The 10,667-nt window shown below is 34.7% G+C and overlaps 1 protein-coding gene across 1 annotated transcript in view; it reads left to right on the plus strand.

Moving 5' to 3' along the window:
• The window catches only part of LOC149180091 (uncharacterized), an 82,091-nt gene extending 72,058 nt beyond the window's left edge, over positions 1-10,033 (plus strand). Inside the window, exon 4 of the mRNA XM_089413767.1 lies at positions 8,803-10,033. Within this exon, the coding sequence (XP_089269893.1) occupies positions 8,803-10,033 (1,231 nt within the window). The remainder of the gene's footprint in view (positions 1-8,802) is intronic.
• The last annotated feature ends 634 nt before the right edge of the window (positions 10,034-10,667 follow it).

A 10,667-nucleotide genomic window follows, 5' to 3' on the forward strand; every position in this document is an offset into this window, starting at 1 on the left:
CAAGAGATTAAATATAGGACTTGATCCTAACTTTCCAAAACACATAGTTTGTTCCATTAAACATAGGTGCCCTATTGATTTATCCTCCTTCCTAGTTTTCCATAGTCCTTGTCTTTCTTCCAATTATTAAACTGTTATAAAGTAACTTTGTGGCTCTAATACCATTTTTTTTAGAAACTAGTACAATGTTGAGAAGGGGGGTGAATCAGTATTGTAGTAATTTTAAACTATTCTTTCACTAGTAAAGATAACGATGACACTAATAAATACTTCAATAATAATTCATATCAACATCACAAGAATCACAGAATATGACACATGGATTCTTCAAACTTTTCTTCAATTTACTTCACAAAGGAAAGCTTCTACTTCTTGTTACAAAGTTTTCTAACTGTAACTAGAAGGAATCTACCACTCCCTAATTGTTTAACTACAACTGAAAGGAGCTACAACCCTCAATTTATCAACTACCATTGAAAGGAGCTCCAAACCCATAAATATTTACCAACCACTACTAGAAGGAGCTACAACCCTTGATCGGCAAGCTGCTACTTTCCTAACCTCGATGATTCATCTTTTACACCATTTTCAAACTCAAACCATGAAGGCCACTTCCTTACACACAAAAAAAAAAAAAAAATCTCACTTCAAACACTCACCAAAAACACCATAAAATCACCTTCAACAATCTCGAGTCACTAATCAAACCACCATCATCCACCTCTAAATAATCACCATCAACACATCAACTTGGTTCTTCTTATAAATAATTTGGACATATATATTTAGTTATTGAACTTGTAATTAAGTTTGTCTGAATAACATGCATAAATATTTATTTTTTCCTTTGTCCTACTTCAAACATGTCTTTTAAATGTGTTCTTTAATTCTTGTAAACCGTCTTCCATTTCTCTGCAATAACATTTAAGTTAAACTGCTCAAATCTATAATTCTATAATTTTACAGGTTTTAGCAGTGTTTCATCTATATTTGTCTGACTCCAAATTTAGTCAATACTACAAATTATGTCTCTAGATTTGTCCATTATGGAAACAACGCTGCCAATTCATTCATGCATATTCTTAAGCTTTTATTCTTCCACCAAATATAACATATAGCACGAAATTCAACATGTTGTCGACTTGTTCATGCTAAACCTTCAGTATCGGCTTGAGCACTTTTCTCATAAAGCTACCACATACAACCTTCATTAGTTGCTCATTTGTTCCAAGCCCCAAGGGCTTTAACCACCATTTATTCAACCGTCCATGCTCATGGTCATATGTACACATATAACTTGGTGTTAGTCCATATTGAGGCTCTCGGACTTTATTTCTCACCGAAAACTCTCTCGGAAAAAACTCTATGAAGCACACCTTGCATTATCACTGAGATTATTTCAACCAAGATGGATTTCCTCTGGAGTCGTTTCTTTCAAGGAATTTTCTTCTGGGGGTACATACCCCATGCAGCCACACCATTTGCACCTATACCAATCATATTTCCATAAGGATGTCCTATCTGTGACATCCTCTTGGAATGGAACTATTTTCATCTCTTGTCGGAAATCTTCACTTTTCTTGACTTCCATATTCTCGAAGATTTCCACTAGTGCACCCTTCAGTAATATATGAGGTCATTTCATCTGAGGATTGATTTTCTCTGATATTATTTCATCCTGATGGGACCTATGCGGTGCACCTAGACCAATCATATCATTGTTGAGGTGAGTTGTCATTCCACCTGTGACCCATCATGTACGCCTTGGAGTTTCTTCTGGGTTCGGCCTCTATTGATGACGTGTCACCACCAGTTGTCTACCACCTCTGTTACGGTGCCATGTGTCACTCATTTTCAGTCCACTAGGTACATGAAAATGTTGAATTTGCATGAAATTTGTCAGGCACTCATAGGTGCCTCATCATGTTGATGTCATTATACCATTGTGTCCCCTTTGGCTAATCAAATCATGCCATGTGTCTCATTTATATAGGTCCATGTTGTCAAGTCCACGTTGGAAGAAGGAGGGTCTGAGGCCCTGTTTTGCGAGGCATTTCTCCATTAAAAATTAAGAGTCTTGGGCCAATTCTTCTTATTGTATAATCTCAAGCGAAAAATCGTGATGATATATCAGAGGGGTTTCTTTTGAGATTCATAGGCTTCTGAGGTCTAAGGTATGACATCCTAGCTTGGATAAATCTTAACATGTCCATCTCCATTTCTTCCTAGGTCGCTTTCATCTGAGATTCTGAGGTCTGAGGTGAGTTTTCTTGTGGGTCCTTCGTCGTCCAATCACTACTCCCAACCTATGACTACAACCATTGTTTTGCAGACCCCCTTAGGTTGGTTTCGTGAAAAACATGGAGTAGGTCCCACTTTAATCTAGTTTGTCAATCTCATGTTTGTGTGTTTGGTTGATACTTTCCAATGTGGGGCTCCCCCTAATGTTAACATGTCGAAGATTTTGACCCCCGCATATGCTCCAATGGGTCACTGAGGACTCGTGGCACACTTCCATCATATATAGCTTCATGTTATATAACACTACTCTACTTTGCTATGTTTGACATAAATTCCAAACTTTCATGATTTTGGAAAGCTCCACCAACTATAGCTCTACAACCTTTGACTTTGAGGGCATTTATCTTTTACTAGTAATAACTTCGGATCTAGAAGGCCATTTGTAGATTTCCATATACCACTAGAAATATTTTTCATATATTTATCCATTTGAGCAGTTTCCAACTATATTTGAGATGATCTTCTATACCAAAAATGGCTCCAAATTCTTTGCATCTTGATCATTATTTTTTCACCCACCTATGCCTTTTACATAATCTTCTTTTTCTTTTCCATCAATGACAACATATTTATAACATGTATTTTTAAGACTTTTGGTGGATATTAGCCTAATTAGGCCAAGTCCTTGGTTTTCCTTATATATATATATATATATATATATATATATATGATAGCCTTCACTTGAGACATTGCACATTATGGAGAGATGCCCCCTCTTAGATATTATATTTTTTTCTAGTTAGTTGTGGATGCTTGTGTAGAGTGAGCTCTTAGGAGGACTTGTTGATGTGAATTTTGCACTCTTTTCTTGGATGGATTATGGTGAACTTGGATTAATGCATGATAAACTAATTTTGTGTACTTCTTTTGTCTAGGTTATTATTTTTGGATTATGGTAATAAGTATTAATCAAGTGTGCATGGCATTTTATTAACATTATCTCTCTCAAGAAAACACTTTATTCCAATTCTTTGAGGAAGGAGTAAGTGGGCTTCCTCCCTTATCTCATCCTTGAATATTGAGAGACTTGGTTTAAATTCCTATGGATAGTGAGTGCACTTACCCTAGCCTTTTGAGCCTTGATCTACTCCAACTTCTCTGAGTGTGTTGATCGTTGAATCCATACATCTTAGATTGAAAAAGGCAATAGCCTTCTCCCTTGTGGAAACCATTCATACTTTAAAATTCATTTTTTTAAATGTGTTAAGGTAATTTAGGGTGGTTGTAGTCCTAAAATTGGAAAGTGCTTAAAATAAATTGGAAAATGCAAAGTATAATTATTATTGCATTTTTAGCCACTTCCTAGGGATGACATATAAGGTTTGAATTGATGTTATATTATTTATAAAATTAGAAATATTTCTATAATAAATTTCTTATTTTAGTCTCTTTTTTTTATAACTAGTGGAATCAGAAACTAGGGCAGTCTCATACTTGCATGACATGGAGTTGATTTCATTCACTACCACTATAACCACTAGGTGCACCGTGCTACCACTAGCTTAGACGCAGGTACATTCGGGGGATTGAAACAAATAGCTCATAATATCTTACATAACACGCTTTTCCAAGTGAGCTATACCTTGAGGGAATTTTTATTTTACTCTTATTTTAGCCCTCATTTTTCATTTTATTATCATATATTCTAGGTTTATTTATTACTATTTTTGTAAAGTGGCATGTTGATACAATTTCTCATTTAATAAGCTATTTTACAACAACATTGTTTAATTTATTAATTGTTTCTACTTGGAGACATTCCTTCAACTTTTATTAGTTGATTTAAGTGTTTATAGTATCCATATTTCCTTTTCAACTCAAGTTTGGAAATTACCTTCAAATCCACTAGAAACCATAAGTGTTTAATCCCCTTAAGTTGTGGTAATACAAGCAGAAACCTTAGCTCTAACTTAGATTGATTGGTCCATTATATCCTTAATATATATTATGGAATCCTCCCTTGTGTTGGATTGTATACATCACTCAAACAAGGGGAGTAGTTACTAAAGTGAAAATGGTGACTCTCTCATGTTACTCCTTGTCTTAGTCACCTTGTGAGACTTTTCACTAAGGTGCAATATTTTTCTATAACATTTTGGTGTCATTGTCAGGGAGGAGCTGAGTCCTTCTCCTTGAGATCCAAAGTTTATTCCTCAAACACTTTTGATTAGTATATCTCAAAACCTATTTTAGTTTTCTCATCTACTGACTCCACCCTATCACTCTAACTTAGGATGAAATAACTAAGTACCCATTAAAATATTAGCTAATCCTTCTAAAGTCTATAGGAAAAGAGCCCAACAAAGTCTCCTACGATTAACTCTCTCTTCAATAATTTTTCAAGAGTTGTTCAAATGGCTACAAATCAATGACTCGTCAATGCATTCAATCGTATAGATATATCTTCCATTCAAAATGACCATGACAAAATGCCTGATATGTTTGATGAGTGGCTACCTAAATTATTTGGGAATAATGTCATCAATTTTTAATAACACAAAGAACTCCTTAGTGTTGTTGTTAGTATGATTAATGTTGAAGACAAATATGTTTATTTGAATATTTTTACTACTTATTTGCAAGAAAGTGTAAAATCATGGTTTGGGGATTTACCTAAAAAGATAATTAATACATGGACAAAATTAAAGGATGATAATATTGGGCATCTACGAAAGATGGAATGTTTTTTTAACCTATTTCCTTGAAATTCAAAAATAAATCTTTGAAACCAATCTTGAATTCAACCAAATATTTGATGGTTTGGTCAAGTTGATTACTCAAGAACTTAAGCCTCCTAATGCTACTATTTTATTGCAATATACTAATGTTTTTGGGACATAATTTGGTTTTGTTTTATGGGATAAATCAGTTAGTAATATTATTCAAGATAAAGAATATGCCATTAGTATTGAAGAAAAACTCTTGGATTCCAAAGTTGACCTTTTCTCCATACCACAAGCTAGAAATGAGACCAAAACTAGATCTATGAATCATGTTGATCCTATCTAAAGTGAGTTACTCTCTTTCACCCAAAAGTTTGACAACTTTTAAATGAGACTCTTCAATGTCAACATACTATGATCAATAATTTAACCATATTACAAAGATATTAGGGACAACATTGAAATTTCCATTCTAAGCCCCAATTCAATAACAATAAGCCACCAACAAGGAACCAATAATTCAATACTAATAAATCTCTTCCTCAATGGAGTGTTTATAATGCCATGGCTCCTACAAAGATGATCAATCAAGAATGTATCCATTGGTGCAATTATTATTATGCATCCCATGGAGAGGAGGAATGTCCTTCCAATCAACGATATGAAGAGAAAGCCCTGGTAATGCTCAATACATGAATTTGATCAATTATTTAGGTCTATTTTATGTGTTTCCTAATAAAAATTATCATCTTATGAAGGAACATCATAAACAATTTGTTGAAGGATGTGTTAATTATATAATTTAGACATAAATTCTTTTAATGAAGAAGCAAAGGATGAGTTTAATAATTCATTGCAATACACAAGTAGAAATAAGTAGCCTCACAACTCCCAACCAAACAATATTGATGCTCCAACAAAAATATGGGCTAGAACTCCTTTACCTTTGAATACTAACCCTAATCCCATGTTGGCCAAAAGGAATGGCGATTTTGTTTTGAGTGTTGATTTGGTTATTTTTCTTGCTAAAGTAAGTGTTCTCATGCCTATTCTTAAGTTTATTAAGCTTCCTCCTCAATTGAACCAAGTGAAGAAATTATTTAACCTTGTTAAGGAACCTAAGGACCATCTTTTAATATTTCAAAAAATGCACTCTCACTAAAAGAATGAAGGACGTGCACCTTTCTTCCTCACATTAGTTGTGAAAATTTTACTTCTTCATACTTGTACGCTTGATTCTGGCCCTTGCCACTTTGCCAATATAATTTCCTAACAATGAAAAGTTTCAGAGGCTGTGATTCCCTTAAATATTTCTTGAGATGACCTCAACACTAGCTCTCTTATCGAAATCCTTCTTAGTCTTGACCATTCTAAAAGGGTATCCATAGATTCCATCCCTCTTAACAATAATTATTTTTTTTAAAACTCCCTAAATGCACCACTTGCACTTGAAGAGAATGCTTTGGCTCAATTTTCCACCACTGATACAAATTATTTTTCCATTGAGTAGGATGTTGATGAACAAATTAAGATTAAAAACACTTCTACGAAAATAATAACTCATATGTAATCTCACAAGACTTTTAAGTGTTTTTTCCTTACGTGCTAGATCTTGATATATTTTATTATACTTATTAATTATCCTTTCGACCATGGTTGAATCATGAATATGTTTTTCTAAACTAACATATAGGTTTATGCTTCCCCATGTAGTGTCACATTTGAACCTTTTACACTTGAATTTGTTGTGGGGTCCCCCCATTAGACATTAGTTATTTATCCCCTTCGACTTCATCATCTTTGCATTCTTCTATTTATAGAGCCTTACTATGATATATCACCCTAGATTAGAATCCACATGTTGGATGGATTCAATCTGAAGAATATTCCATAGGACCTAGAGCCCTTGAAGCTTGAGATTGAATTTTCAACTTCAATCTCTACTCTTGTGTATTTCTAGCCTCTCTCTCAATGGAATCTCCTACCCTTTCATATGGATGTTTATTGCTATAGTTTGTCATTTGTTGGTTTCTCTCATTTCTTGTTCATTATCATGTGTTATTTACTGCTTGTAATGTAAACACTCCATGTGCATGTGAATGTAATACCTCGAGTTTGAACCCTAGAATGTATTGGATTGGGTTATGTATATATTGTAAATGTGTGGTTATAATGATATGATTTGAGCCATGTGAGCTTAAATAAATGATCCCGTTTACAAATGAAATGCACTTGATAGTTCATTTCATTAAATCATCATCCATGAAGAGAGAATTCCATAATATCTATATTAAAATAATAATATTTATCGATATCATAAAATTATATGGGCTTGATGAATTGAGATAGATTTTCGTGTATATAAATACATATTGGGTTGACTCTCAGAATATCTATCGAAAATTATTTTACTTGCTCAGTGACCTTTCTCTTCCTCCTCGCATAAATCACTCTTTATAATGAGAACTTTCTGAAGCCTTTTCCATTTTTAACATGATATGCATTGGGATCATAAATGCTATTTAGTTAGGTAACTTTGGATCTTGGTACTATGATTTATGTACATGGAGTGATGATATAGTACTCAAATAAGTTGATCCTTCTTATTTAAATTTTTTGTGAATTACTTATTCATTAGGTTAATATTTGAAGTTTTTATATTCACTAATTCATCATCCTTTTGGTGGAGATAGAACTTTATTAATGTTCTCTAATGAACCTTCATTTATAATTGAATGTCTACATGTTGACTTTTTTTCAATTTTTTATTAATCCCCATTCATGGATGTTAATTATTAAAACTTCATTAATAATGGATTAAGTATTTCTTATCTTCAATTTGGACTTTAACTTCAAGAAACTGATTGATATGTTAAGATTTCTTTATTAATTTTTTTTTTCAATTGTATTTTCTTTTCATTATTTAATTTTTTAAATTTTCAAGTATATTTTATTATGATTTATTAATGAAAAAATGTCTGTCTTCATTAATATTTTTATTTTATATTATTGTTGTTTTATACCTTATTAAAATTGGTGAACATTTTCTATGTGATGTGATGATCGAGGGCTAGGAAATCTTATTGAAATTGGAGTTGTCTATAATGTGACTTTTTGGAGATTCCGGTGACGGAATCCGACGGAAGAAATTGAGGTTAAATCTTGATTTGTTGCCGTTAAAATGGTTTTTTAACTACATATTTGGATTCAGCACCCTGGAAAACCCCTAGGATGCTTTGATTGTGCAGAAACTAGCTATCAAACTTGCGATTCCAATAAATTGCTGCCGAATTTTGACCGGAAAAACCCACCAGAAAGGCTTCCAAAAAGTCGCATTATAGACAACTGCATTGAAATTGTGAACATATGCAGTAGACTTCGAAGTTGAAAGTGGAGATGTGTAGATATTTATATTTGATTTAATTAGACCAATAAGACATTAATATAATTACCACGTTTTTTTAAATAATTATAATATTATATTTTCTTTCAATACACTTAAAAATTATTACGCCGTAAGGCGTTTCCCTCTGAAATGGACTCCCCCAAATGCCTTTCTGTCCTAATCGTAGCCGTTAGATCTTTTGTTAGACGATTGAACAAAAATCAGCCATCTAATTTAATAAAAAATGTTTTAAAAGATTAAAAAACCTTAAAAAGCGTTATTAGGTGATTGAACAATGTTCTCCACTTGACATCTGTGCGCTTTTTACGGAGGAGATCCAGAGAGAGCCCGTTTGAATTCTTAGCGGAGTTTATGGCAATGAACTCCAGTGCCGGCGAAGCCTTTTCGCAGCCTCAAGGATGGTGTTAAAGTCCCTTTTGTTGGTGAAATCAGGTGGGTATTTTTGAAGGAGGCAGTGAAAGTATGGCTGCGAAATCCGAAGAATTTGGCACTGTTAAAAAGGGGTATTGTTGTGGCAGTATCTGGAGCTATTCTTTTTTTGGTTCTGGTTGGCTTTCTTAACAAGTCCGTGCCTAAAAAGAGTGAGAGGGATGCCTGGTTTGAGGTCAATAATCAAATTCTAAATGCACTTTTTATCATGATGTTCCTTTATCTACACCCACAGCGTTGTTATCATATTTTACTTCTCATTAGATGGAAACCAGAGGACATTGTCAATCTTAGAAAGGTCTACTGTAAAAATGAGACTTACAAACCTCACGAGTGGGCACACATGATGGTAGTTGTGCTACTTCTGCAAATAAATTGTTTTGCGCAGTATGCGCTCTGTGGTCTGAGTTGGGGCTATAAGAGATCACAGCGTCCAACTATTGGAGTGGGTTTGTGCGTTTCTATTGCAATAGGTGCCCCTGTTGCAGCTGGTGTTTATCTTATCCTGAGTCCTCTTGGGAAAGATTATGGAGCCGAAGGTGATTTGGAGACTACGGTTATAAGTATCACTGATGCAGACGCAAATGCAAATGTTATTAGGATAGATGATAACTCTGTGAAAAACAAATTGACATACGCGCAGCTTGAGAAGAAATACTCTCTTCTTAGAAGAGGTAGTAAAAGAATGGAACCTAAACCGGAATGGCAGGGAGGTCTATTTGACTGCTGGAGTGATCCTTCTGTTGCATTTTTTTCAACATTTTGTGGGTTCTACATTTTTGGGTGGAATATGGATAGTCTGGGGTTTGGGAACATGTATGTGCACATAGTGACCTTCATTTTGTTGTGCATTGCCCCTTATTGGATCTTCACCTTGGTTGTTATCAATGTTGATAATGAGAATATTCGGGAAGGTCTTGGTATCATTGGGATCATTCTTTGCGTGTTTGGGCTTCTGTACAGTGGGTTTTGGAGGATTCAGATGCGGAAGAGGTTTGGCTTACCTGGAAATGGCTGCTGTTGTGGGCAGCCTAATGTGAAAGATCTAATGCAGTGGCTTTTCTGCGATGTTTGTTCTCTCTGTCAGGAGGTCCGCACTGGAAATTTCTATGAGGTCTATGAGGATAAACTCTATTCTAAAAAATATCTTGGCCAAGATTCACAAGACCTGAGAGATGCTTCACCGAGTTTGGCTCCGTTGGGTCATGAACCAGGATCACCAGCTTTGAATTAACCCTCTTGGATCAAATCAGACATGTCACCAAATTTGAATGCTCAAGCTTCAGTGTTGCCAGTTTTGAGTCCAATGCATTATTCCATTGAAAACTCTCTTCCTCCACAGGGTATGCCCCTTGTGCGGGAAGGGTCGACATTTCCTTTGTCTAACTTTCTTTCAGGGGAAACTCATATTATGATTTCTCCAGATTCAGAATCAGCGAATGCACATAACGTGGCAGCTCAAATAGAAAATCTAAAGAGGGACGGCTATCCGATGAATGCACCCATTCCCCAGAGACTGGAAAAATAAGAATAGGGCATTAACGCAATCAAACTCCTATGGTTGATGGCTGGAAGGTTAAATTGAATTACCCTGGAAACTTGTCCAGTATGAAGATGCATCTAGACATTGACTTGTTCTGTAGCTTTCTGCAGTGCTCATTATTACAGTTTACACTTCAAGTTTGGTTGATTCTTTTCTTTATTTGATACAGTGGTTAGATAGAAACGTTCATTGGCATTGTTCTTTAGTCCATGAAACCTTACCTTACTTAGAAGGGGTTGATTGGTGCAGGAACAACATTTTGAGCTTTACAGATCATCCATCCATCTTTTATGTTGCTCCACGGACTGTGAAAGTAAGAAATGTG

The sequence above is a fragment of the Pinus tabuliformis genome, chromosome 3_2, assembly GCF_031772625.1.
Source record: "Pinus tabuliformis cultivar Carrire ecotype Pingquan chromosome 3_2, CPIR1, whole genome shotgun sequence".
Lineage (NCBI taxonomy): Eukaryota > Viridiplantae > Streptophyta > Pinopsida > Pinales > Pinaceae > Pinus > Pinus tabuliformis.